General features: G+C 58.1%; 2 protein-coding genes across 2 annotated transcripts; one reads left to right on the top strand and one right to left on the bottom strand.

Annotated features, from left to right (window-relative positions):
• Positions 1-1036: 1036 nt before the first annotated feature.
• Positions 1037-7981, bottom strand: PLK5 (polo like kinase 5 (inactive)). The gene is given in 15 exon segments (XM_061149404.1): positions 1037-1211; positions 1927-2048; positions 3156-3215; positions 3218-3324; positions 3867-3944; positions 4181-4229; positions 4383-4483; positions 4641-4767; positions 4898-5096; positions 5721-5816; positions 5915-6002; positions 6099-6228; positions 6867-6983; positions 7134-7247; positions 7834-7981. Coding segments are annotated over 15 exon segments (1671 nt in total). The 5' UTR covers positions 7942-7981.
• An 11752-nt stretch (positions 7982-19733) lies between these two features.
• On the top strand, positions 19734-26655 carry ADAMTSL5 (ADAMTS like 5). Its single transcript, XM_061151247.1, has 13 exons — positions 19734-19787; positions 20609-20930; positions 21320-21392; positions 21500-21591; positions 21826-21886; positions 22031-22139; positions 23473-23600; positions 23921-24032; positions 24368-24454; positions 24581-24744; positions 24956-25145; positions 25218-25289; positions 25636-26655. Exons 2-13 carry the CDS (start codon positions 20875-20877, stop codon positions 25935-25937), a joined length of 1446 nt encoding a protein of 481 aa, XP_061007230.1. The 5' UTR covers positions 19734-19787; positions 20609-20874; the 3' UTR covers positions 25938-26655.
• The last annotated feature ends 608 nt before the right edge of the window (positions 26656-27263 follow it).

Below are 27263 nucleotides of genomic sequence, written 5' to 3'. Positions count from 1 at the left end.
TCTCCAACCCCTGAGACATCTTCCCATTGAATACAGCAGATGGGCTTGAACCTCCCGCCTCCACAGGCAGCCACGCCAGGTGGCAAGGATGTCATCAAAGGGCTCAGAACCTTTGTTCAAAACCTTGGGATTGGAACCTCCCTGGTGGGGGAGCTAAGATCCCACATGCTTCATGGCCAAGAAACCCAAAACATAAAACAGAAGCAATATTGTAACATATGCAACAGAGACCTTAAAAATGGTATACATAAAAAAAAAAAAAAAATCTTAAAAACAAAACAAAAAGCCTTGGGATTTGCTTCACTCGACCTGATCCTGACCCAGCACAGGGAGCCTGATGGATTGAAGAACCCCACCCCCCTACAATCTGGGTTCAGGAAGCAATTGTCTTTTCCAGACCAGCCAGACTCAAGCCTCTGAGTTCTCTCGTTTCTGTTGGCTCACCAGCCAGCTCTTTCCTGAACTCATCTTCTGACACTATCCTCTTGCACATAACGGCCAGCTGTCCATCAACCAGAGCCTCCAGCTCTAGGAGCACACACGCCCCACCCTCTGTCTTGCCCTGGCATGACAGAGGTCACCACTTTCCCAGCCTCCCCATCCGTGTCCTCCCTGCCCATCCATTAAGCAGTGTTCCATACTTGAGAGTTTTGGTCATGGCAGAACCCCACTCTGGTAAGGATTTCTGTGTTGGTGAAAATCTGGCCCACCTATCTGTGTCACAGAGAGCAGTGGGCTCAGATCATACCGGGTTTGGGTGCCCCCTTGCCAAAGCTCCTCAAATGCCCCAAAGAGAGGCAGATGGGGCAGGCTGCAGAGTCAAGTCTCCTTTAATGAAAAAATAACAAATCCAGACACAAGTCTGGGTTGAACAGTCATGCCAAGAGGCTAGACGAGGACCCTCCCAACCCCCTGCACACTCCCTATGCTGTCCCGAAGGACGTCCCTCGGGGAGGAAAGGGGGGCAACAGGGGCAGAAATGGACCCTGGGTCCTGGGTATCAACATGCAGAGGTCCACTCTGACCCTTGGGATCGCTAAATGCTCTGTAGCATGAGGATGGCATGCTGAAGGTGCTGGTGGGTGCCTGGGGCACAGCCATGGCCCCGCAGGATGCCCAGGGGGAAGGAGGTGCCAGGCTGGCCCAGTTCCCAGACTGTGAGCAGCAGCTCCTCACCACCCCCGCTCAGCACGAGTTGTTCCTGATCTCCGCTGCCGCTGACCTGCCAATGTGGGGAGAAGCTAGGGTGGAAGGGAGAAGAGGCCCCGGCCCTCGGGGGGCAAGTGGACAGGAGACTGAGGGTGCCCTGACCTGAGTTTCAGTGGCTGCCCCCCCCCCCGTGGGGACTCCAGGCCAGGAGCCAGGGCTGTACCACACAGACAGGGAGACCAAGGCTCAGGTGGGAGCCCCTGCCTATAGCCACCCAGTGAGACCTCCTACTCAAGCCTGTGCCCTGGGGAACAGCAGCTCCTCACTGGTGCCAGCTCTCCCCGCCGCTGGGCATGGCCATTGGAAGCCAATCCTGCCCTCTAAGACCCAGCCCAGGTCAGGGCACTCTGGTCTAAACAGAGATGGGGTTTTTACTGTAAAATAAAATCATACTAATTTTTCTAAGATGATAGTAAGGATTGTATACTACTGCGTTGGAAGTCTGTTTTAGGAGCAGATACAATTTCTTAGAGATTGCCAGAATTGCTCAGGAAAACCTACAACTGATTCTGCAGTGAGACGACATTTTGCCAGCTGCTACCGGTGACCACATGGGACCATGATCCCCAGTGACATTCTGCCATCATTCGAACACATTTTATTTCCAGTTTTATGCTTGGGAGTCATAAATCTCAGTTCCTGGCTCCACCAGGAACCAACTGCTTCCTAGGGCTTTCTCCCAAAAGCAGGCAACACACCAGGCCCATCTGAGGGGGCCCCTTGCTCCCCTGCACCATCCCATCGCTGAAGAGCAGCAGCAGCACCTGCTCGGACACCAGGAAGCACAGCAGGCAGAGGCCAGGTGCTCCCAGCCAGCTGGGCATGGACAGGCCCCCATCCTGTGGACAGACCCAGCTGGGAGGCCTCAGGGCCGGGGATCCCCACCGCCTGGCCCCCTGGCTCCCCCACCTCCACCCTCACCTCTTGAAGCTGCTGCTGCATGTACCAGGCAAAGAGCCGCAGGACAGCCAGCAGGGAACCCTGTGCCCTGGGGAACAGCAGGGCACCCAGCAGGCTGGGCACATTCCTCAGGGTAAACATCTGCAGTTTTCCCAAGTGGGGCACATAGCTCACCTGGCTGTTGTTCAGGGGGGCACAGGGTGGTGAGCATGGAGTCAGGGGCTCCATCCTGGGCACCTCACACCCGAGGACACCTTCTCCTATAGCCCCTTGGACCATGATTTGAAACCAGCTCTGCAGAGGGCTTTGAAACCAAGCCCTCTCTGTCCATCCAGTCCCAACCCCGGCCCTAAACTCCAGACCCATGGCTCCTCAGACTTGGCTGCCCATGCTGAGATCCTGATGGCTCCCCACATCTGCCCTCTTGCCACCTTCCTCTCTTGCCTGGTGGCTGCTCCATCCCCCGCTCAAACCTGCAAACTACACCCAGATTGCAGCCCTTGCTCACCCCTCCACAGCCATCACCCCAGCCCAAGTCACCACCATTATCCACCCAGCTAGTCCGGCCACCTCCCTGCTGGACTCCTCCTGAAGGAGGAGTCGGACTCCTCCTTCCTGCCCCAAGCCCAGCAGTGGCCTATGAGGCTCTGTAACTTCACGTCTGCCTCCATGCCACTCCTCAAATCCACCACACTGGGTCCCATCTTGGGGGCTTTGCGCATGCTGTTCTGTGTGCCTCTGATGCTGCTCCTGACAGGCCCTTTCTCATCCTTCCTGTCTCACCTGAGCATCACTCCCCCACAAATCCCTTCCCTCCACAACCACTCTATAGAGTTGCCTCCACCCCGCCAATCTGTCACCTCATCTGCTTTGTTTTCTTCAGAAAACTGCCACCAAAATCAACTTAGTGATTCGTTTATTTAGCATTGTTCTCCCCCAAGAGGCAGTAAGCACCTGTACGTATGCACAGTCGGTGTTTATTAAATACTTGAGTGAATGAAGAAAGGTGAAGGCAGGGAGGACTTGGCCCCACAGGGGGTAGGAACTCCATGATTTATCCCCCTGGGGGGTGCAGGGCCATGTGGGTGCTATCCCGAACCAAGACCCTGTTGCCACTGTCTGACAGTTGGTAGCCAAAGCGATACTTGCTAGAATAATCCACCCACTTGGGGGCCCAGAAGACAGGCTGCTGCTTTCCTGGGGGGTCCTGCATGGCTGGGCACAAGGAGGAAGTGACATGAGTGGGAGTTCTTGGAGGGGCCTGCTGGAGGCACAGGAGATGGGGAGAAAGGTCCAGGGCATAGAAAACCAACTCTTGGGGCTTCCTGGTGGTCCAGTGGTTGAGATTCCGTGTTTCCACTGCAGGGGGAGCCAGTTCAATCCCTGGTAGGGAGAACTAAGATCCTGCATAACACATGGGGTGGCCGAAAAAAACAACGCAAGCAACTCTTGCCTTGAGGGGAGAGGACTGGAGGACCCTGGGGTCACAGCCGCTTTTAGCAATCAATAAATCTGAAATGCCTGTAAGGTCCAAAACACTGCAGGGCTTTGCTTTATTTCATTAAGCATTTTTTTTTTAATTAAAAATAAAATTGCTCAAGTCCACATGGCAGCCCAGAGCAAATGCTTGGAAGAGGAAAAAGGCAGGAATGGGGAGCCTAGGGAAATCCAGCAGCCCAGAGGGAGGGCCAGGGGAAGCCGGAAGTCTGTCTTCCGGGCTTCTCAGCAAATCTCACGTTATCTTGTGCCGCCCCTACCTGGGGGACCCGAATCCAGGCAGAGCTGCAGGTTCCTGATGGCTGCCTCCACCTCCTGCCTTGGACTTCCCTCGGGCCCTGGGGAGACAGATCTCTGTTGGGGTGCACAGGATCTGGAGAGCAACCCCAGCCCCCCTCCCACATCCAGAAAAGTCCCATGTTCAACCCAGGAATCCAGACACTGTCTCCACTTTACAGGTGGGGAAACTGAGGCCAGGAGAGGGGCTGTGATGCTTGCAAGGCACAATCCTCACCCCCCACTTCTCCACCCTCACCCCTGCCCACAGTTCCTGTCTAAGATGGAGTGTGCTCACCCGCGGGGTCACTCTGGAGTGTCCCCTGGGCCAACAGCTGGATGGGTCTCTCGGGGGCACAGAGCCCCGCTCTCCAACAGGGAGTCCTGGGGAGGGAGCAGCAGACGTTGGGAATTGGTGATGGGCTCCGGCCTCCCCATGGAGACCTCATGACTTCTCCCCGTGCCCAGCCAGCTGTGAGGACGCCCTCTGCATTCCCCACTACCTCCCCGCTCCCAGTCCTCACCTCACTGCCCCACTCCATGGAGTCAGGGTCTGAACCGTCTTCTCCAGAACCTGAGGCCTCCTGAGGAGCCAAGGGGCCTGCAGGGGGCGCAAGGATTTAGGGGTGGGGGCAGAGCCTGGCCCCACATGGAGGGCATCTGCCATGGAGGTGGTTTCAGAGCAGGAAGGGGATATGGCAGGTGTGTGAGATGCAGGGCAGGGAGGAGCAGGTGATGGGGGAAGGGGAGGTACTCACAGGGTGCCCGGTACTGGGGCAGTAGCAGCCGGCCCACTTTTCGGAAAAGTCTGCCCAGAGGCTGGGGGATTACGAAGATGGGTGGGCTGTGGCAGGAGTGGGGTGGCAGCCGGTCCGGGGTGAAGCCCTTCAGAGTGGGGAGCTGGAGGTCAGCAGGCTGCTCCTGAGTACCTGTGCTACCTGGAGGTGCTGACCCTCACCTGGGGCTGCTGAGACACCCCGGAGAGGGGCCGCCCTGTCCCGCTGACACCCCACACCTGCGTGAAAAAGTCATCCTGCAGCAGGTGGTCCAGGCTGGGCCGCTCGGCTGGGTTGGGGGCCAACAGGCGGGCGATGAGGCGGCGCGCGTTGGCAGACAGGTGTGCAGGCTCGGGGTAGCGGCCATCTCGGATGTTCTGGTACATCTCCGACAGGGGAGCCGCCACGAAGGGAGGGACGCCAGTCAGCACCATGTACCTGGCCAGGTCGGGGGCAGGAAGCAGGGCACCTTCTTGGATCTATTCTGGGCATCCAGGGTCAGGTCACACCTACCTATGCACACCTACCCTCAATCCCCGACACCATTCCCACTTCACACCCTTTTTCTCACACCTGCCCTGCGTCCACTGTCACCTAGTCATTCTTGTCTGCACAGAAGACAGCAGCATCTGTCTGTACCCCTGCTTGCACCTGGGTTACACCCGGACACCTGCATAGACCTTTCCAGTTTTAATTTATGCTTGCTCGCACCTGTCCCAATCCTGCATATGCCTCATGTCTGTACAAATGTCCTGATCTGCCTGTGTAGCTAACACCTGCACACACCTGTCCACACCTCTGGGCATGTTCAAACCCGTTCTCTGCTGCACATACACCCTCCTGTATCCCTATTCATACCTGTAGGCTCAAGTGATGGCAGGTGCCTGCTCCTGCCTGGCCCCCAGCTGCACACACTGAGGTCCTATGTTTGCTCATGCCTGCCTGTCCCCACGCTCAACCTCCTCCGTATATGCTTACACCCGTCCTTACCTGCCTCTGCCTGTCCCCACCTGGGTATTCCTAACCCCCTTCCCCAGGCCAGGGGCTCCCAGGGGAACTCACATGATGCAGCCCAGAGCCCAGATGTCCGACTGGCAGGAATGTCCGTTTCTGGACACTACCTCTGGAGCCAGGAAGTTTGGGGTCCCGCAGAGCACTCTGGGGGCATAACAGGGGCTCAGGAAGACTGGGAGCCCCCACACCAGGCCAGGCCCACCTGCACCCACCTAGAGAGCCCGCTCAGAGCTTGCAGTCACCTGTGGCAGCGGCCCCCTGGCCCCATCCTGGTGGCCAGCCCCAGGTCTCCGATCTTCACCTCCATGTTCTTGTTCAAGAAGAAGTTACCTTGTGGAGGGGAACGCAGCGGGCGGTGAGGAAGGAGCGTGGCTTGAGTGGAAGCCCCGCCCTCACCCTGCCCCGAAGCCCCGCCCCGGCCCGTACTGAGCTTCAGGTCCCGATGGACGATGCGCCGCTGGTGCAGGTAGCTCAGGCCGCTGACCAGGCCTCGAAGATAGTAGCGCACCTCGGGCTCCGTCAGTGTCTGCCGTGCCTGCAGCACGTGGGCCAGCGACTGCAGGGGCCCGACAGGTGCCGCACCACCATCGAGGAGACACAGGTGAGTTCCAGGGGCCCAAGAAAGCAAAGGAAAATTCAGCCAGGCCCAGGTGGACGTGGCTGACTGTGGCATGGGCAGAGGTGAGCTCTGAGCCCGAGCCCACAGGAGTTCAGTGAACGGAGGGGCCACGATGAGCTTGTAGGCCAGAGATAAACACAAGGTGGGTGCACGCTGGGCACAGGTGAGCTTAGGTTTATTTAAGTGGGCTGAGTTTATTTAAGTGGGCTGTGAAGGTGCAGCTAAGTTCAGTTGGGTCCAGGAACGGGCATCCCTGCCAACCAGACATCTGGGCTCTGGACTGCACCATGTGAGTGGCCCAGGGAGCCCGGAACCTGGGGAAGGGGGCGGGGCTGCCCAGTTGGAGACAGGTGTGGTTAAGTGGGGCCTGGCTGAGTACAGGAGAGGCACGGATGAGCTAAGATGCTCCTAGGTGGGTCAAGAGAGCCTTTGGGTGGGCAGGGGTGCACAGGTGGGCCTGGCGTGGTCTCAGGTTAAAACAGGTAAGGAGAGACAGACAAGGGTGGGAGGACACAGATGAGCTCAGCAGACACGGGTGGGAGGGGACATGCCTCCCTCTCACTCCGCCCCCGCACCTGGCGACTGCAGTATTCCAACACCATGTATATGTGGTCCCGGTCAGCGAAGTGGGCGTGGAAGGCCACGATGTTGCGATGTCGCAGGCGGCTGTGCAGAGCGATCTCGCGTTCCACCTGCAGGCAGGGCACCATGTGTATACACCCGGTAGGCGCCCACACCCGAGGCATTCATACCTCCACAGGCGAGCTCCCCACCCCAGAGCAGGGACCTCTCTGGGGACCCGCTTCAGTCCTGGGGCTTCTGGGCACTGACACGCAGAGTACCTTGCCGCGGGCATGTAGCCGCGCAGCCCCGCCCCCTCCGCGAGGCACCACTTTGAGCGCGAACACAGCGCTGGTGGACATGTCGGTCAGCTTGTAGCAGCGGCTGAAGGCGCCCTGCAGGGCAGGAAAGACAAGCTGGGTGCATACAGGTGTGAGGACAGATGGCCAGGCCTCCTCACACACACAGAGAGCTCACACCTTCCTACCTGGAATCCCAAAGCAACACAACACAGATAAACGCGAAGGCACACAGATACATCACAGACACCTCCTTACCTGGACACGCAGAGGCCACAGAACCCCAACACAGTACCCAGACACACGCTACGACGCCCGCACACAGAAAGCACAGACCTGACACACGCAGACACACACGCTCAGGGAGTCCGCACCAAGGCTCCAAAACACACCACACACCCATCCCCTGGACACATAACCCATGCTACAGCACTGCACACCCAACACCGGTTCCCGCCACACAACACGCGCCGCACAGCGAGTTCATCGCAGACCCAGGCGTCCACCCACGCCAGCCCCGCGCCAGCCTCCAAACTCCCGCAGACACGCTGACACGCAGAGACAAAAGCCAGGGCGCACACTGGCTCATCTGCGGGTCGGGATTTCGCTTGCGCTCAGCCGGGCTGGGACCCCCACTCCGCCCGTCCCCCTTGCCGCGGACTTGGAGTGCTGGAGTCCCCACCTTGCCGATCAGCTTCCCGCGCCTGTACACGCGCCCTGAGCTCGGGTCGCACAGGAAGACGGAGACCAACGGGCAGCAACTGCGCCGCCGCCGCGGCCGGGGATCCATCCCTCCCCGGGGGCCTGGCTGGTGCACTGGCGCAGCCTCGGGCGCGACCACCGCGCACAGCGCTGCTCCGGGGGCCGCGCGCTACTGGGGCGCCTCTTATTGGCCGAGGGGGGAGGGGTGGAGTCCAGACGCTCCGGGCGGCCGGTGCGGGAGGGGGCGGGCGCGTGGGGGCTCATGGGCATGCGGGGAGGCCGGGCTGGCGGGAGTTACAGGGACCAGAGCGGCGCTGGCATCCTGCACGTAAACCCCGCGCCAGTCGCGCGCGCTCAGCTCACTGGCTTCTCCGATCCTGCGCCTCCCGCCAAGCTGTGAATTGTCCACGCGCCCATTTCTCTGAGCAGGAAACTGAGGTCAGAAGGTTTGTCTCACTTTCTCGAGGCCTCAAAAGGAAGGGTGGGTGGGAATGAGGGCTTGGCGGGGCTCCCCGCAAGGTGCACTTGAGGTCTGAGTCTAATCCTCCTGAATACACACGTGGGACTGCTGCAGATTGGTAGGTCCCTGGGGCCTGCCTGTATGACAATGTGAGGCTTGATCATCTTGGCCCTGGGGAGCCACATCAGGGTTCAGAGGAAGAGAGAGAAAGGGGAAGAAGCCTAATATATCTGGGACTGGGGCTGGTGGGAAGGGCAGTGCAGCCCAGAGGGGCACTGCTAGGAAGCTGCTGTGCATAATGGACACTAGGCATCAGGAGCAGGATTTGAGGACTAAAGGAGAGGCACTAGGGGTGGTGACTCCTGGCTCTGGTTTGGGCAGCCATGGAGAGGCAGGCGGATAGAGGACAAAAAGGCAGGCTTGGGCCCTGCGGAACTATGGTGGCACCTTTGAGCTGTGCCTCACACTTCCGCTGTCTCAAGTCACCCTTTCACTGATCCTGAGACCCAGGTACTGGCCTTGTCCCCATTTCACAGATGAACACACTGAGGCCCAGGGAGGTGAACTCACTTCCCCAGCCAGGAAGGGGCAATGCTGGGTTTGAATCCAGGCAGCTGCCTCCAGATGCTTCAGAATTAATACCCATACCTTACATAACACAATGAATGGGGAGGGGTTAGAAGGGCTCCGTTTGGCTGGAATTAGGCCTTGGAATTTTCCAGAGACCAGATTTCAGAGTCTGGCCCAGCCAAGCCACCAGGGATAGGAAGTACCTTCTGTGTAGTCAGATGGCATGTCAAATGGGGGTGCCCAGGGCATGGGGGACTCTAAGGGGGCCCCAGTGCATTTGATGGGAGCCAGCCTCTGGCACCTTTCCAGGGGGGCTGGCCTCAGTGCCAGGGTCAAGGATTCCAGGCCAGTGCGGGGCAGGGGCGGGGGCCCAGCTGACTGTGGCCAGGGAGGCTGAGTCCCCTGCTAATGAGGATCAGGTGCAGTGTGACCGGAGGAAGGCAGCTGGGGGCCCGTGGGTCTGAGCTGTCATGCCACTGTCGCCCTGGAAGCTGCCTGGGCAGGCAGGAATCCAGGTCCCTCTCAGGGCCGCGCCTCTGCCGCCTGCTAATTCAGGTATTTGTCCAGCACTTACTAGCGTGTGGAGCTTGTGCTGGGCTCTGTGGGGCCAAGACAGACCTGCCTAGCCCTCAGGAATCTGTAGACAGGAGATCACCCAGACTTAACCAAAGTCAGGGGTCTGGGCCAGTTCTGGAGGTCAGCATCAGAAACCCAGACCCCTTCCACACAGTGGCTCATCCCAGAGGCTGGGGTTGTTCTTAGCCCCATGTTACAGATGAGAAAACCGAGGCTCAGGAAGGCATATGTGAGCCAGTCGCCAGACTGTAACTGTGCTCAGCCTGGAGTGCAGGTTAGGGGATCTGGAGCCCCTGCCCCCCCCCCAGTACTACCCCCTGGCTCCTTCCCTGGTGGCCCCTGGAGCACAGGAAGAGCTCTCACACTGGGGCAGGCAGCTGAGCCCACTGGACCCCTAGAAGCCTCCTGGGGAAAAGAAATCCCAAGTTCCTGGCCCGGCGCCTCCCAGCAGGGCTGTCAGCTGACACCCTCTGCAGACAGCAACTCTGCCCCAGTTGCCCGGCAGCCTGCTGTTTTCCTGGCTAAGCCTCCTCCACCGGACTGGGGAGACTTTCCATCCTCAGCCTGCACCCTCTCGGGCAGGGATGCCCTCCCCCAGCACTCTAGAGTGGAAAACTTTATCATAAAAGGAAAAACTTAGATGCTCGTAGCAGCCGTATTTCAGAACAGCCAAAAGGTGGAAATAGCGTGGGTGTCCATCAAAAGGAGATGGATAAACAAAATGTGCTCCAAGCCCACAGGGGAATATTATTCAGCCTTAAAAAGGAAGGAAATCCTGATGCTTGACACAATATGGGTGATCTTTGAGGATATGATGCTCAATGAAATAAGCCAGACCCAGAAGGACACACACTGTCTGATTCCACTCATGGAAGGTCCCTAGAGGAGTCAGATCCACAAAGACAGGAAGTAGATGGTGGGGCCAGGGGGTGTGGGAGGAGAGGGGGAGTCAGTGTTTCGTGGGGTCACAGTTTCCATTTGGGAAGATGAGAAGGTTCTGGAGATGATGGTGGGGCTGGTTACACAAGTGTGAATGTGTTTAATGCCACTGAGCTGTTCTCTCAAAAATGGTGATGATGGCAAATTTTTCGTGATGTATATTTTGCCACAATCAAAAGTGAAAACCATATTAGATATCACACCCCAAGAAGCCCTCAGCCTTAGGGGCTGACTAAGACCCGCATTTTACTGATGAGCAAACTGAAGCCTCACATGTGTGGCAAGCTAAGAATTGTAGTTCTGCAAAGGGGCCAGTGTTGGGGTAGGAGGCTCAGTGGGGCAGCCTGACCCTCCCATGCTGATACCTGCCTGGGGCTCAGGAGGCTGAGGAGTTGTGGGCTGGGGCCCCAGGCTGGCCACACAGCCCCCTGAGACCCCTTGCTCCAGGCCACAGGCTTGGTTTGTCTCCAGTCTGTTCTTTCTCTGACCTGAGATAACTCCCCAGACTCAGCAGATTTCCTGGGAGAAGCGCCACGGAGCCTCGCTCAAAATATAATACCTGCCGCAGGTGGAGGGGGTGACTGCTGAGACAGCATCGGGGCTGGGCTAGGGAGGCCTTCCTTGGGGGGTGGGCTGGGTCAGCTTTGGGGTCCACAGTGGTGTGACTCCTTCCATCCAGAACCAGTGCGGGAGCAGGTGGACAGGCATAGGCATAACTCAGCCCAGCTCCTAGGTCCCTCTCTAGCCTCCTGTCTCCTGGATGTGAAGTGCAGTGGGCTCCCTTCTTTCTGCTTGTCTGTACTTGGGAGCCCTCAGCCAGACCTTGCAGGTCTCCAGGGACAGGCCCCATGAGCAGAGAGGGCAGGAGGGGACCCCATGGCCGCAGTGCCTGCTGCCTTGAGACTGGCCCAGCTGGCAGGGGTGGTGGGGGCCAGGTGCCATGTCCCCTGAGTTTCCACAGGAGCAGACCTCGTCCTTGTCTCTCCCAGATTCCCAGAGCCCACTGTCATTGACTCCTTCTAGAAGCTCTGTCCTCTCGCGTCCTTCAGACACCTCTCTGTAGGCTTTTCTCTCACCTTTCTCACCCCATCTTTCTGGTTCTCCTCTGACAGCCCTATTTGTCCTCCTGGAGCCTGGGGCTCAGTTCGGAGGCCCCCATACCGCTTGTCTACCCCCTCTTTCTGGCATGGTCCAGGCCAGCAGGAGACTGACGTGGGCAACTTGTCTCTCCTCCCCTGTCTCAGTCTGGCCTCTGCCAAAAGCAGAGCCTGAAGCAAGGGTTTAGTGCAGTGAGTTGATTTGAAGAGCAGGAGCAAGGGGCCCAGGAGGATGAGTCAGGGCAGGACTCGGAAGCCACTATGGGCCCTTGAGGAACAGGGAAGATGGTTCCCCAGAGCTGCCTGTCCACAGGGAGAATGGGGAGTGTGTGGACCCCTGGCCTCAGCCCCTCATTAGCTGGGGCCTCCACCCTGGATGCTCATTGTCTGTATGTGCAACTTGGAATGTCTCCCACACGTGGTCTGACTGCAGCTTGGAGAGTGATGAAGTGATGCTGGGACAGGAAGGGTGTGGGTGGGAATCTCTGAGGGGCTCGCTGCCTAACCCAGAGCAAAGCAGAGCCTGGACTCAGTCATTCCAACCTCTTCCCTTTGACCTGTGACACTAAGATGCATGTCCACACCAGAGTGGGGGGTGGACAGGGTCAGAGAGGGGATACCAGAGGAGGAGATGGAGCTGAAGACACCAGGGGGTGCTGCCTGTCATCATGCCCAGGACCAGCCAGGACCCTGGGTCAGGAGCAGTACGGATAGCCACAGCCAGGTCAGGGGACACAATATGTCTGGGCCATCTGAGGCTCACAGAACCAGGGGCTGGCTGAGAGTTGGATTCAGAGGACAGTCCAGCCTCTTCCTGACAATAAGAAGTCTTCTAGAACTAAATTGGATTGCATCTAAAAGCCTGCTAGTGAGTCCCCATTTCTCTCCCACACACACACACCCACACCCTGGTCCAGCCACGTTGGCCTTTCTGTCGGTCTGAGATCCCACACCAAGCTCATCCCACCTCAGGGCCTTTGCACACACCATTCTCTCAGCCCAAAGCTCTCCCCCCAACCCCGGTGTTCATCCAGTAACTCCTTCTCATCTTCTGGGTTCCAGGCAAGGGCCCCCCCACACCCCAAGAGCCCCTCTGTGGTCCCACACAACCTGAAATCATGCTGTTTCCTTGTTGGTTTGCTGGGTTCTCCCCCGAGGACCAGGGGGTTCCACAGTAGAAGCAGGTTGTGTGTTTCCTTGCTGTGTTCCCTGCAGGTGCTGACCCGCTCCCTGGGGAGGCCTTGGGCGAGTTCACACCTTCCCCCAAGCTGCCCCGACCCCACCTGCTGGGTGGGCACCCTCAGGGTCCCAAGTGCGTGCTGCTCACCCTGGGTGGACGCTCTTCCCACCATGTCCTCAGCTGGACACCGTCTCAACCTCTGTTCAGGGACATTGATCAAGTCTGGCTGCAAGCAGAGTGCTGTGTGAGCATCAGAAGCAGCCAGATTTCCACAGGAATAATTCATATTTTATCTGTTTGGGCCTTTTGAGCAATTATGAGAGAAACAGTTCATTGTCATGTGGGCTCCTGGATGCGATCCTCGAACACAAAAAAGAAATTAGTTGGAAAAAAAAAAAAAGGAATCCAAATAACATTTGGAGTTTAGTCTGTTGTTATAGTAATTACTAATATTATTAATTAGAAATGGTGATATACCAATGTCATTTCCTTAGACATCACAATAGTCATTGTTTCCTGTGGCTGTTGTAATGAGTTACAAACTTGTTGGCTTAAGAAAGCACACATGGGGCTTCCCTGGTGGCTCAGTGGTGAAGAATCCGCCTGCCAATGCAGGAGACATGGGTTTGATCTCTGGTCCAGGAAGATCCCACGTATCACAGAGCAACGGGGCGCGATGGGGCCCAGTGCACCACAACTGTTGAGCCTGTGAACTGCAACTAGTGAAACCTGAGCATCCTACAGCCTGTGCTCAGCAACAAGAGACGCCCCTGCAATGAGAAGCCCACACACCACAACTAGAGAGAAGCGCCCACTCGCCGCAAGTAGAGAAAACCCTGAGCAGCAAGGAAGACCCAGCACAGCCATAATAAACAAATAAATATAAAAGAAGGCACACATATATATCTCATGTTCTGGAGCTCAGACGTGGGCAGGGCTGGTCCCTCTGGAGGCTCCTGGGGAGCACTGGTTCCCCCTTTTTCCACCTTCTAGAGGCAATGGCAACCCACTCCAGTACTCTTGCCTGGGAAATCCCATGGACGGAGGAGCCTGGTAGGCTACAGTCCATGGGGTTGCGAAGACTCGGACGCTCTGAGCGACTTCACTTTCATGCACTGGAGAAGGAAATGGCAACCCACTCCAGTGTTCCTGCCTGGAGAATCCCAGGGACGGGGGAGCCTGGTGGGCTGCCGTCTATGGGGTCGCACAGAGTCGGACACGACTGACATGATTCAGCAGCAGCAAAGGCACTACATCCCTGTCTTGTGGCCCCTCCCTCCATCCTCACAGCCAGCAGGGCAGCATCTCCTGTCTCTCTGCCTCTGACCCTCCCCCTCCCTCTTATAAGGACCCTGTGATGACACTGGGCCCTCCGGGGAATCCAGGGTCATCCCCATCTCAGGGGCATTAATCCCACCTGCAGGGTCCCCTCTGCCCTGTTACATGGTCACAGGCCCCAGGACCAGGATGTGGACATCCTAAGGGGTGGGGTGGGGATTATACTACTGATGACAAAGGATAGACAGAACTGATAGTAATATTTTTGTAACTTTCTGTGAATCTAAAATTATTCCAAAATAAAATTTCTCTTTAGGGACTTCCCTGGCAGTCCAGTACTTAGGACTCTGTGCTTTCACTGCAGGGGGTGCAGGTTCAATCCCTAGTCAGGTTAATAAGATCCCATAATCGCCATAGTGTGGCCAAAATTTTTTTAAAGTTCTCTTTAAAAAATAATTAAAAGGTGACGGAGAAATTAAAACCTTAAAGGCAGTAAGTAACTCAGAGTCACCTCTAACCTCTACCCTCAGATCATTGTGGGTGACCATGGGGGTTTATTCCTATCCCCTTCCTGTCTGAGCTAATGCTAACATAGATACTTCTTCTATATACCTGCCATTGGATCCTGCATAACTTTTCTAACTTTCTCACCTAACACTTCTTGCTGTTTCTGTGTAACTTTCCCATGCTCCTAGCCCCCAGGTGCTGTGAGGCCCCTGCCCCCCACCTCCCCGGCTTCCTGTTCACCCCATTACACAGGCCTCCTCAGAGGGCCTGGTCCTCACCCAGCTTCTCTGGCCCCTCGGCCTTTGCACGTGCTGTTCTGTCAGCCAGGAACACCCTCTCTCACACCCTCCTCTGTTCAGTTCCCCCTCATTCTCCAGGTCCTGCCTCCAGCATCCCCTGGCTCAAGAGTGTCCCCCCACCGCACTGCCTCAAAAGGAGCTCAGGAAGAACTCCACTGGCGATCCAGTGATTAAGAATCCAGGCTTCTTGTTTGACTGAGGGAGCTCAACCCCGTGCTCTGGGACAACCCAGAGGGGTGGAAGGGGGTAGGAGAGGGTGGGAGGGAGGTTCAAGAGGAAGGGGGCATATGTATACTATGGCTGATTCAAGTTGATGTATGGCCAAAACAAACACAATATTGTAAAGCAAGTATCCTTCAATTAAAAATAAAATAATTAAGTTAAACACACAAATAGTGAATCCAGGCTTCCACTGCAGGGGGCCCGGGTTCTGAGAACTAATATCCCGCATGCCTTGCGGTGCAGCCAAAAATTAAAAATTAAATTAGGGACTTCCCTGGTGGCACAGTGGGTAAGAATCTACCTGCCAATGCAGGGCACAAGGGTTTGACCCCTGGTCTGAGAATATTTCTCATGCCTCAGAGCACCTGAGCCCACGTGCCAAAACTACTGAAGCCTGTGCGCCTAGAGCCTGTGTTCTGCAAAAAGAGAAGCTCGTGTAATGAGAAGCCCATGCACCGCAACTGGAGAGTAGCCCCCGCTCTCCCCAACTAGAGAAAGCCCACGTGCAGCAACAAAGACCCACTGCAGCCAAAAATAAATAAAGCAGTGTGTACATGTCAAGAAAATAGTTTGTTAAAAAAAAAAGAAAAATTAAATTTAAAAAAGGAGCTCAGGACACCCATTCAGATATGAGTGTGAAGTCACCCCACACCCTCCAAGTCTTGCTGCATGTGACTGTTCCCCTCTGCTCCCCAGAGTCCTGACCCATGAGGTGGGGTGAGGATTTCTCTCATGGGGGCTGTGGGGGGTGTCACATCACATATGGAGGCCTTCAAGGCAGTGGTGACCTGTAGATGTGAACTACTCCATCACAGGGTCAGTGACCTAAGAAAGAGGACTTGTCTGGGGGGTGAAGGTGACGGAAAAAATGCTGTTCTCTATTAGTGGAGACTCCTTGATGAGAAGTCACAGAAACTCAAAATTGCTCAAGTGAAACATAATGGACCGCTTCAGGTGTGGCTTTGTCCAGGGACTCAAACAACTGTCTCAGAAGTCCAGCCCTTTCTGCTTCTGGCCTCTGTTGGCATCTCCCTAGGGCAGAGAAGCAGTATCATCCCAGCTCACATGGGCCACCCTCGCCATGGTGGGGCCCCGATCCTGCTCCACTCATGGCCAGGAACAGCTGGGCAGCTTCAGAGACCCAAGTTCTGGGGCAGGGTGACAGGACCCCTCCTACCTAGTCTACACAGGAGGCTGGAGGGTCCTGTGGACCACGTGGCCAGGCCTGAGGGATCACGGGAGGCTGCAGAGGGTTGGGGAGGACGTTTGGGAAGTTCAAGCTAGTGAGGCCACAGAGGGAGCCTGGCTGATCCACATCCGTCAGGACCCATGTTGACTGGGCCTGATCCTGTCCAAGCCCAGCTTCAAGGGTGGGGTTCAGGAAAGAGTTCAGTGTTGGGGGACCCCATAACCCCTGGGCCTAGGTCCAGGCCAGTGCATGAGTTGGGGGTGGTGAGATGCCACCACACCTGGAGCCGCCAAACCTCACACCCACCCCTCCACCTGCAGCAGGTGTTGTGAGTTGAGCGCTCAGCCTTCCCCTCCGGGAATCAGCTGAACCCAGCTGAGTTTCATCCTGGCTGGGTATGCGAGGCTGGAAACCTGGGGGGCAGCAAAGGCTGGGAGGCACGGGCAGGCACAGGACTCCACACCTTCACCCCAGTCGCATCTTGCCAGCTCTCAAGCGCTTGTGTCCCCATGCTAGGCACAGGCTTACTGTATACGCTCCCTGGAGGATCCAGTAAGCGCTGTGAGATGTCCTTGCAGGACACAGGGGCTGCTGTATGCTCTTTCTACAGGACTCAGTGCCTGCTGTATACATTCACTGCAGAGTACAATGCCTGCCATAGACACTGTACTCAGTGCCTGCTGTGTGCATTCCTTGCAGTGTGCTATGACTTTTGTATACATTTTTTTGCAGGCTACATGGACTGTTGCATACACTCCTCGGGATGTTCAGTGTCTACTAAATGCATTCCTTGCAGGTTGCAGTATCTACTGTATACGTTCCCTGCAGGACAAAGGGCCTGCTGGATGCGTCTCTAGGATGCAGTGACTGCTGTGTATATCCCCTCCAAAGCCTAAAGCCCGCTGTATATGCTCCCTGCAGGACACAGTGCCTGCTGTACGCACTCTGCTGAGCACATTGCTTGGAATATGCAGTCCTCGAAGCCTTCTGTATACCTTCCTGCAGGCACACTGTCTCCAGCCCCTGGGGCTTGGGGCCTGAAGCACATGGGAGGGGGATGAGCTTGTCCACTTGGTGGCGCTCCTGGTCAAGCCTGAATCCTTTCTGACACCGCCCAGGCCCTAGGTCCCAGCTTCGCACACAGTAGGTGCTCTGCGGAGGGTACCTGCCCTCACCATTACCCGCATCCTCCTGCCACCCTTTCGAGCCCTGACCCACCAGGCTCAGCCTTGTCAAGGTCACTGCCTCTATCGATGCTGATCCACCAGCCACTAGTCCAGCTCCATCCTTACCTCACCCACACAGGTTACTCCCGCCTCCCAGGCGCCCACTCTTTGGAGACCTGAGGGGACCCCAGTCTTTGTTCTGTCCACATGCACACCCCATGACCTCATCCACTACTCTCACCACCACTGTGTGCAGTGGATGCCCACGTGTCCCTCTCTGGCCAGATGTGGCCCCTGGACTCCCAGCCTTTCCCGTGCCTCATGCCTAGACCCATCCTCAGCTGACCTCTGAACTTGCCCCCCACCCCCACCCCTCAGGGAAGAGGGCGCCTCCCCTCCCTGGCTGCTCAGGCCAGGCTCGTGCTTGCCTCCTCCCATCCAATCCCCCTGGGATCTGTCACGCAGCCTGCAGACACCACTCCCAGACTGCTGGGAACCACCCAGTGCTGTCCCCTCCCCCACCCCGGCCCTTGGCCCCACCATACCTGCCGCTGCCTCCCCACTGCTTTCTGGAGCCCCCTCCTGCCCCCAGAATGCCAGAGGCAGGTGTTCCCAAACCAGAGCGCCCCCCCACCTCCCATGGCTGCCACCCCCCACCCCTCTCGGACCACATCTCCACCCCAACCCTGGCTATTTGCTCCAACCACACCAACTTCCCTGTAGAACCTTATTCTCTATTCCAGCCTCAGGACCTTTGCATGTGCTGTTCCATGTCCCCTTCCGCCACCTCCCTGTGGCAATCACCTTCTGGGGAAGGGCCTTCCTGACCCCCACCCCATCTGCAGTGGGCTTGGGCTATTTTTTCAGAGCCTCTAGGTCAGAAGGTGGCCTTACACCATTCTAGGGGATGCCTACCTCACTAGCCTAATTGATGGGGTTGTTTCCAGGTGCAGCAGCACACATGTGTGCTCAGTCTTCAGTCAAGTCCGACTCTTTTTGACCCCATGGACTGTAGCCCTCCAGACTCTTCTGTCAATGGGATTCTCCAGGCAAGAATACTAGAGTGGGTTTGCCATGACCTCCTCCAGGGAATCTTTCCAACCCAGGGATTCAACCAGAGTCTCCTGTATTGCAGGTAGATTCTTTACCGCTGAACCACCCAGGAAGCCAGCAGTGGCACACAGTAAGTGCTCAATAAGTTTTGGACAAATAAATGGCATTGGATAGCCCTGCTTTGAGCTGCTCCAGGCTGGAGAAAAGAGCGGGATCTGCAATGCGCCCTCCATGTGGTCTGGGCTGGGAGACCCCACAGCGGGCTCCCGGGAGAAGGCAGCACTCAAGCTGAGCCCGGGCCGAGCCCACGAAGAAGGGGCGTCCTTCCTTCGCCCACTTGGTGACCCAGTCTTCTCAAGCCGCTCGCCAGGGGGCATCCCGGGGCGACGGGGAGGAGCCAGGGGGAGGGGGCTAGTGAAGGGCGCCTGCGGCGTCCCTGCCAGGGAGGGAGATGAAGGGTGCGCAGAGGCTAAACCAGGAAAGGGTTGGGATGGTGGGGAACCCTGGGGTAACCCTGTCCTTGCCGGTCCGCACAAAGTATCGCTGTAGAGACAGGTCCCCGCGGGCCCCATTGCCTGGCTGGGGAACCTGAGGTCGAGGAGGGCGGGTCCGCAGCCAAATGAGAGGGGGACCTCCTCGACCAGGGCTAGCATCGAAGCCACGGCTCGCCTCCCCGGGCCGTGCAAGGAGGGCGGGAGGCAGGGTGGGGCGCGTCCTCTGGTGACAGCAGCGCCCGGGAATGCGCCAGGCTGGGAAGGGGCTCTCCGCCCCCCACGCCCGGCCCCTGGGGCCGAGCTTCTCCCCAGTGCTCTGGGGCCCTACGCTGGGGGTGGTCGGGACCAGGGGCGGGAACCCCGCAACCGCAACCCTGAGTGACCTTCAGGGAGGGGTAGGGAAAGGGATTTGGGGAGGGGTAGTGGCCGCGAAAAGGAACCTTAGGGGCGACGCGATCTGGGCGTCGGTGGAGAGAGGGCAGCGCCCTCCAGGAGCCGCAGCAGGGCGCCCTCGGTGTGCGCACATTCCCGGGCCCTGAGCGCGGCGCCCGGAATAGCAGCCCCGAGGTGGGGGTCAGTCCCCGCGTGGCTCCCCCGCCCTGGGCTTCCCAAGGTCACCGGGACGCGGACGGTCGGACACCAGGCCGCAGCCCCGGGGGGGAGAGGGGGGCACCGCTCGTGCAGGGCAGTCCCCTGCCGCAGATCGGTGCCCGGGCGCGCAACGGCCGCGCGGGGGCGCACGGCGCCGCAGCCCCTCCGGACCCCGGCCGGGGCGCGCCCTGGGAGGCCGGGTGGGAGGGGCCGCGCCGGGCTCCCCCCGCCCCTCCTCGCGGGCCCCGCCGCTTCCGCTCGCCCAGGGGCCGCCCGGGGAGCCAGGACGAGCCGCCTGGGCTCTGCGTAGCTGGTAAGTCCCTCTTTCTATCCCCCCACTATCGCGGCCAGCGTCTTCTCCCCCACCCAAAGCTGGGGTTGGGGGATGAGGCAGCCATCCATAGGGTGGGAGGAAGCCACTTCCTCCTGGGGAAACTGAGGCCCGGAGGCGTGGACGCCCTGAGATTGTACCCACCGTGCGACTCCTCGGGTAGGGAACCCTGGAGAGTGGGAACGGTGGTCCTTCTGGCCCCTCATGTTCCATCACCTAGACCCCCCCACCGCAACAAGCCAGTGCTAAGTGGGAAGCAGTTGTCAGAAGGGCCAGCCCCCTCCCCCTCCCTCTGCTCCCCAGCCCGGACTTTTTCCTGCTGCCTAAGCCAGCCAGGGCTGGGGTTTAGAGATGCAGCGAGTCACAGGGCTCTGATCAGACGGGGTCCCACCCCGGGGTTGCCCCCCCGCCCAGTTCCTCAGTGTTTCTGAGCCAGGAGAACTGGATAACCAGGGAAATGAGCTCAGGGTGGTCTAGTGGGCTGGCCTGCCCCACCCAGCGCCAGGACCTCCAGGCTGCAGGCCTCCAACGTCCTGTGTGTCCTCTGGGCACTGCTGGCTGCCGGGTGCCATGGCCCTGGCCCGAGAAAGGACTCACTAGGTGGCTGCTTCCATCCCCTTCCTCATCTAGTACTGTGGTCATGTGGAGGGTGGGGATGACAAATGACTCCATCCTTCTCTGACAAATAAGGAAACTGAGGCCCAAGGAGGCAAAGTCTCTCTGCCACCCCCTCCCCTACCCCCACGCAGCTGCCTCCCTCTTCCCTCCATCATCCTTACTGGCCGCCCCTTTCCCTCTTGCAGGCGGCTCGGGGGCTCCATCCCACACCCTCCGCACATGAGGCCATGAGGCACCCACTGGACCAGGGCCAGGTCACCCCTCCCTGCCCCTTACCCCATCCAGGAGCTCCCTGCTGTCTCACATCTGGGAGCTGAGGGAGCCCTGGAGGCTGGGGGCCTGCCTGTGAGGGGGTGCCTCTGCCGGGCACCAGCTCCAGCTCCCACCAGCCACACCCTCTGCAAGGTCTCATAGAATACTGGACAGAACCGAGCTGGTCCCCATTACACAGATGGGGAAACTGAGGCCAGAGAAAGAGGAGCATCTGGCCCCCGGCTATACCAGAAGGTAAGTGCAAAGATGGTGGGGAGAGTGGGGAAGGACCTAGGACCCTAGAGAGACCCGTGCACATCCCTGAAATGAATGATTCTTTCCATGATGAGACACCAAATAAGCACCTACTGTGTGCATCATGACAATAAACAACCAATAATAATAATTTTTATGTTTTCCTTCTCCATACCAGGCTCTGTGCCTCCCATTTTTCTCACCTAATCTGACGGAGCCCTCAAAACTTTTCTATTAGGTGGGCTCTATTATGACTTCATTTTTCAGAGATGAGAAGGGAAGCTCAGAGAGGTTGAGTTACTGTCTGAAATCAGACAGTCGGGGTAGAGCTGGGGTTCAACCCCTGGCCTGCTGGCACCCCCACTTCCATGCACCCTCTGCCCCCCCAGACCCCGCTCCCTCTGGAACCTCTTGCTTCTGCTGTGGACCTTCCTGAATTGTGGTTTGGGGGGCAACGCTCAGGTAAAAGGGGACATAGGCCCTGGGGCAGCAGGGATGGGGACGAGGCTGCCGCATGGGATTAGCCAGCCTCCCGTCCAGGCTGACTGTGACTCTCTCTCCCCAAGTAGGGTCCAGGTGAGTGGACGCCATGGGGTTCCTGGAGTCGCTGTTCCAGCTCTTGCGGGCGAGGGCTCTCAGTGCGCAGCCGGAGATGTATCCGGTGAGGAGGCTGCCCAGTGGAATGGGAGGGGGGTCCTTGCCCCTCCTCTCCTGCCAGCCCAGCCCAGCCCCTGGCCGCACCCTTGGCCTGCCCACACATGCTGTGACTTTTAATCCCACTGATCCAGCTGGAATGTGGGTGGGGTTGGGGAGGGTAGACTGATGGGCAGGCTGGTTTTGGGGAAGGGGGTTCCCGGAGGTGCTGACAACAGTCTGGCCCCCTTGCTCCTCATAGGTTTCCAAGGGAAGAACTGTGCTGGGGGGACACCCATGAGTACCGCCTCTGCCAGCAGCCTGTATGTACTACCCACCCCATCTCTTAAACTCGGTTCTCCCCGAAGCCCTCCTGCTTCCCTGCTCAAGCCCCCAAATATGCTTACCACCATACCAGGTGCTCTAGGGGCTGTCCCAGCCTCTGCTGCACCCATCTTTGTCCCCAGGACTGTCCCCCAGGGGCCATGCCATTTCGAGACCTCCAATGTGCCCTCTACAATGGCCACCCCATCCTAGGCACCCAGAAGACCTACCAATGGGTGCCCTTCTATGGTGGTGAGTAGCCCAGCCTCCTGCTAGTCCAGAGGGAACAACTCAAAACTGGCCAGAAAGAGTTAGCTTCTAAAAAGGAAGAGGAACTTGGAGGGTTGCAAGAAGGGGGCATTAGCACTGGGGCTTTGCAGGATATGTAGGAGTTGGTGAAGTGAAGCCGAGAAAGCATGTGGGAGTTGTGAAGCAGGGGCAGAAGGAGGAAGGGTCTATTCTGCACAGGGTTGAACACCAAGCTGAAGATTTACTGGGAGCTGTATCTAGAGGCCAAGAGTTCTCAAACTTATACCAGTAGCAGGAAATGTTGTTGAGCTGAAAATAGCGAGTTATATAACTGTGTGCCCAGGGCAGCGCGCCTCCAGATTTAAGGGAAACAGGCAGCTTCAGACGCCATGGTGGGGGTAGACACAGATAAGAAAATCCTGGAATGGAGAAAGTTCCAACCGTCAACCTCATGGGTTTTTTTTTTCCCTTCACCCTAAGAATTGGAGGAAACTTGCCATGATCTCACCCCCACAGAGGCCCGCCAGGGCCAGCTTAGGCTCCATTCCAGGCAGGGTCTGCCAGCCAGCCTCAGGAAGTTGGGAGATGGAGGGAGTTTGAGCGGGGGTGGGGTGAGGGAGCAGGGATCGGGGCTGTGAGCCTGTGGGTGTGATCAGACTATCCATTGTGCTCCGCTGCCAGGCAGAGGGGGAAACAGAGTCCCAGGGAGGGACAGCAACATACTCAGGATATGCAGGGCTCAGCACTGAGTAAATACTTTTTATTGAGCACCTGCTGGGTGCAGGGTCCAAGTGCTGAATGAGTTCTGCCCACCACTCTACCCAGAGCCTAGAACATTGTCTGGGAAATGTGCTTGATGACTGTTTGTGGAATGAATATATTAAAGAATGAGTGAAGAATAGGTAATGACGTTGATATTGTGTGTGCATGCTCAGTCGTGTCTGACTCTTTGCAGCCCCATGGACTGTAGCCCGCCAGCCAGGTTCCTCTGTCCATGGAATTTTCCAGGCAAGAATACTGGAATGGGTTGCCATTTCCTTCTCCAGATGACGTTAATAATGGGTCCCTAGTACTAGGACTTAACATGAATGAATGAATGAACGAACGAATGAATACATTCTGGCCCAGAATACGAGTCTGGGACAATCCCAGGGAGCAGGAAGCAGAATGCCTAAGGTCCAGTCCGTGCTCTGCCTCAGCCTCCATTTGTGGCTTTGGCTGAGTCTCTGAGCCTCATATGCCCAAGGGGATGGCTGCCTGGGGAAGACTGGCAAGGAGGGAGCTGGAATCCAAATATAAATCCCCCCACATGCCCGCCGACTTCTCGCATCCCCAGCACCCAACCAGTGCGACCTCAACTGCCTAGCCGTGGGGCACGACTTCTATCACAGCTTCGGTCGCGTGCTGGACGGTACCCCCTGCAGTCCGGGCGCCCAGGGACTCTGCGTGGCTGGCCGCTGCCTCGTGAGGATTCCAGGCCCCGCCCCACCCCGCCCATTTCCAACAAGGCCCCGCCCCCAAATTCCACACCGCCTCTTCCCTCCATACCACGCCTCCAAACCTGGTCCTGCCCTCTTCCCTAGGCCCCGCCCCGTATCAAGTCCAGGCCCTCCCCTGCCCCATCTATCACTAGACTCCATCCCCAGCCTCCTCCCACGAGGACCTGCCCTCAAGGCTCCATCCTTTTAGTTCTTGATTCAGCCTTCTTCCAGGGTCCCGCCCCTTCGATGGCCTAGGCGAGCGGGGACCGTCTGACGGCGCGCGTGTCCACCCCACCCCTTTAGAGTGCCGGCTGTGACGGTTTGCTGGGCTCCGACGCCCGCGAAGACCGCTGCGGCCGCTGCGGCGGCGCCAACGACTCGTGCCTCTTCGTACAACGCGTGTTCCGCGACGCCGGTGACCGCCTGCCCCGTCCTCGAGTTCTCCCAGAGCCCTTTTTGTCCTTAATATGCCGCGCTGATTGGACAGTCTCCGGCCCACCCCCCCCCCCATCATTCTGATTGGTCTTTACCAGATTATTCCGCCCTTCCCTGAACAGACATGGGTTTAACTCTTTTGCTGCCGCACGTAAACGGTGGTAATAATCCTAACTCCAACCCATCGGTTAGTACTGGTCTTCGGAGGACCAGGGCCTTGGCTAATCTCCTTACCGCAGCATCTCACTTAACCCTCAAACCATCCTTCAAATACACCCTAGCTGCTCCCCAACACCTTCCTTCCCTCCCGCCCAGGTGCCTTCGCTGGGTACTGGAACGTGACCCTGATCCCCGAGGGCGCCAGACACATCCGCGCCGCCCACCGGAGCCGGAACCACCTGGGTATCGCAGGGTCAGAGGGAGGAGGCGCCGCGCTGGCCGCCCGAATCCCGCGGGGAGGGAGATGGCAGGGTCGGGGAGGTGGGCAAGGTCATTTCTAGGGAGCCCGGGCTGACCCTTCTCTTGCAGCGCTGATGGGGGGCGACGGGCGCTACGTGCTCAACGGGAACTGGGCGGTCAGCCCGGCCGGGACCTACGAGGCAGCGGGCACCCGCGTGATCTACACCCGCGCCACAGGGCGGGAGGAGACATTGCGCGCCGCCGGGCCCACCTCCGAAGACCTGCTCCTGCAGGTGGGGGTGGGCCTGAGAGGGCGGCTGGGCGTTGGGGATGGGGTCAAAGAATCTGGGGGGGAGCAGGGGTCAGAGGGGGAAGGCTGGGGACTACCGGTCAGAGGGAGGAGGCAGGGTAGAGTGTGCGTGGGGGGAGTGGCCGGCCATCAGGTCCTAGTGCAGTTCCCTAGTGTGTAACACTCTCCCCGCCCCGCCCCCGCCCCCGCCTCAGGTCCTCCTGCAGGAGCCCAACCCAGGCATTGAATTCGAGTTCTGGCTCCCTCGGGAGCGCTATGGCCCCTTCCAGGCGCAGGCTCAGGTCTTGGGCTGGTCCCCGCGGCAGCCTCAGCCTCGGGAGGTAGACCCTCAGCCCCTTGAGTCCCCCACTGTCATCCCTCCACGGACCCCGATCCCCACTCCAGGTGAGCTGGGGACAGCCTGGGTGGGGGGCCAGCAGGGCAAGGCCCGCACCCCTGACCGCACTGCCCCTGCAGAGCCCTGTCCACCCTGCCCGGACACCCGCGGTCGTGCCCACCGGTTGCTCCACTATTGCGGCAGTGACTTCGGTGAGAGGTCCCTGACCCCATCCCTCACCTGGCCCCCAATTGACCTGAACTTGACCCCTGTCTTGCTGACCTCTAACCCTGGTCCAACCTTACCCTTCACTCCTTGACCTGACTACAACTTGACCCGTTCTGACCCTAATTTGACTCCCTGATCTGATCCTTTGCCCTAATCTGACTCCTGACCCCTCATTGTTCCCTAAGCTGACCTTGACCCCAGGCCACAGCTGACCACAGTCCCCAAGAACCTCCATTGCCCCACCTGACCCTCAGTTCTGTCATTTTGCAATGGGTACATGGTTGGGACCCAGGCCCTGTCCAGCAGGGCTCAGCATGGTCCCACCCACAGTGTTCCAGGCCCGGGTGCTGGGCCGCGTCCGCCAGGCCCAGGAGACCCGCTATGAGGTGCGCGTGCAGCTCATCTACAAGAACCGCTCCCCACTGAGGGCCCTGGAGTACGTGTGGGCTCCAAGCCGCTGCCCTTGCCCCCCGCTGGCCCTCCATCGGGACTACCTGCTGGCTGCCCGGCGCCTCATTAGCCCTGATGGCACCCAGGACCGGCTGCTTCTCCCCCATGCTGGCTATGCCCGGCTCTGGAGCCCCGCCGAGGACAGTCGCGTGCGCCTGGCTGCACGGCACTGCCCTCTCTGAGACGCCAGACCAGACCTTGGCCACACATGGGTGACTAGTCTAAGTCAGCATATGTCTCCTCTTTCCATAGCTTCCAGGGAGATAGGAACTGTTTGTCTTCCACCTGCAGCTCTATGACTCCCATCATCACACTCAGATACCCCTACCTTCAGAGCCACTGTCACCAGCAGGTCCACACTGGTGAGGACTCAATGAACAGACTTTTAATTCTGGTTTCGTCTCTCACCTTGGCTGCCAGGAAACGCATAGTTGTTCTACACCCAGAGACTTTGTGTCTGCTTTTATTCCCCTTGCTTCACACTCATGTGCTCAGAGACATTGTCACACACAAGCCTGGTCCCAGGAAAACATGCCTAAAGAAATGTGGTAATGGTTTTCCCTCTTGTCCTGCCTACCAGGAAGTTCATCACTGTTTAACCCCCGACACTCTCTCCTTTCAGGCTGCTACTTACACACGCACTCTCATATTTTCAGAGACACTGTCACAAACAGGCATGACCCCCAGAAAACATGCCTACCCAGGCACTGTAACATACTAATTTCCCCTTTTGCCCTTGCTACCAGGAAGTTCACAGATAATCTTAACAGCTTCAGCAATTTGAGGGTGGGGTGGGCTTTCCTTCAGGCAACCCTCCTGTTCACCCCCTTTTTTATTCCTATTTAATTTTTACAAGAGCTGTTTTTTTAAAAAATAAAAAAACAAGCCCAGTTACACACACTTGGCCGCAGACACTTTGGAATGCGCTGGTAGTCAGATCCACAATCATGCTCACTGCCCCCCCTCCAACCCCCGTGTGCACATGTGATCATGTGCACTTTGCCCCTCCTCCTCCTGCTCCAGCCCCCAACTCCCTCCAGCATGATTGAGGGAGGTCCTGGGAGGACGGTGATGACAGGAAATAGATGATAAGGGAAGGTGGGGGGGTTTCTTAGGTCCCAATCCTGTCCCCATGCCCCTTGGGGCCACACATACCTCTCAGGCCAATTCGGGGGGGGGGGACCCCTCCAGCAGAGTAGGCAGGTCAGTGCCCCACCTTCAGCCTGTGCCCTGTCCTCATGTGTTCTGGATGTGGTCTCCTCATAGACTCTAGAGCCAGGAGGGTAGGCCTAGGTCATGTGGATTGGAAGTGTCTGCGGGGCACCAGCAAAACCTCTCCTTCTGCCTCCCCACCCTGAGTGGGGTGGCTCATGCCATCATATGAGACAATCTGCTCATCTGTACCGTCTGTGGTTGTTTTCCTCTGGGGCGCAGGATGGTGGGAGTGTGCAAGGGGTGCAGGACATGCAGGTCTCAGTGGACTCAACCCTTGACCTTGTGGGTGACCT

The sequence above is a fragment of the Dama dama genome, chromosome 9, assembly GCF_033118175.1.
Source record: "Dama dama isolate Ldn47 chromosome 9, ASM3311817v1, whole genome shotgun sequence".
In the NCBI taxonomy this organism is placed as follows: Eukaryota; Metazoa; Chordata; class Mammalia; order Artiodactyla; family Cervidae; genus Dama; species Dama dama.
Note: the sequence above shows the minus strand (reverse complement) of the source record. Positions and strands in the feature narration are given on the sequence as shown.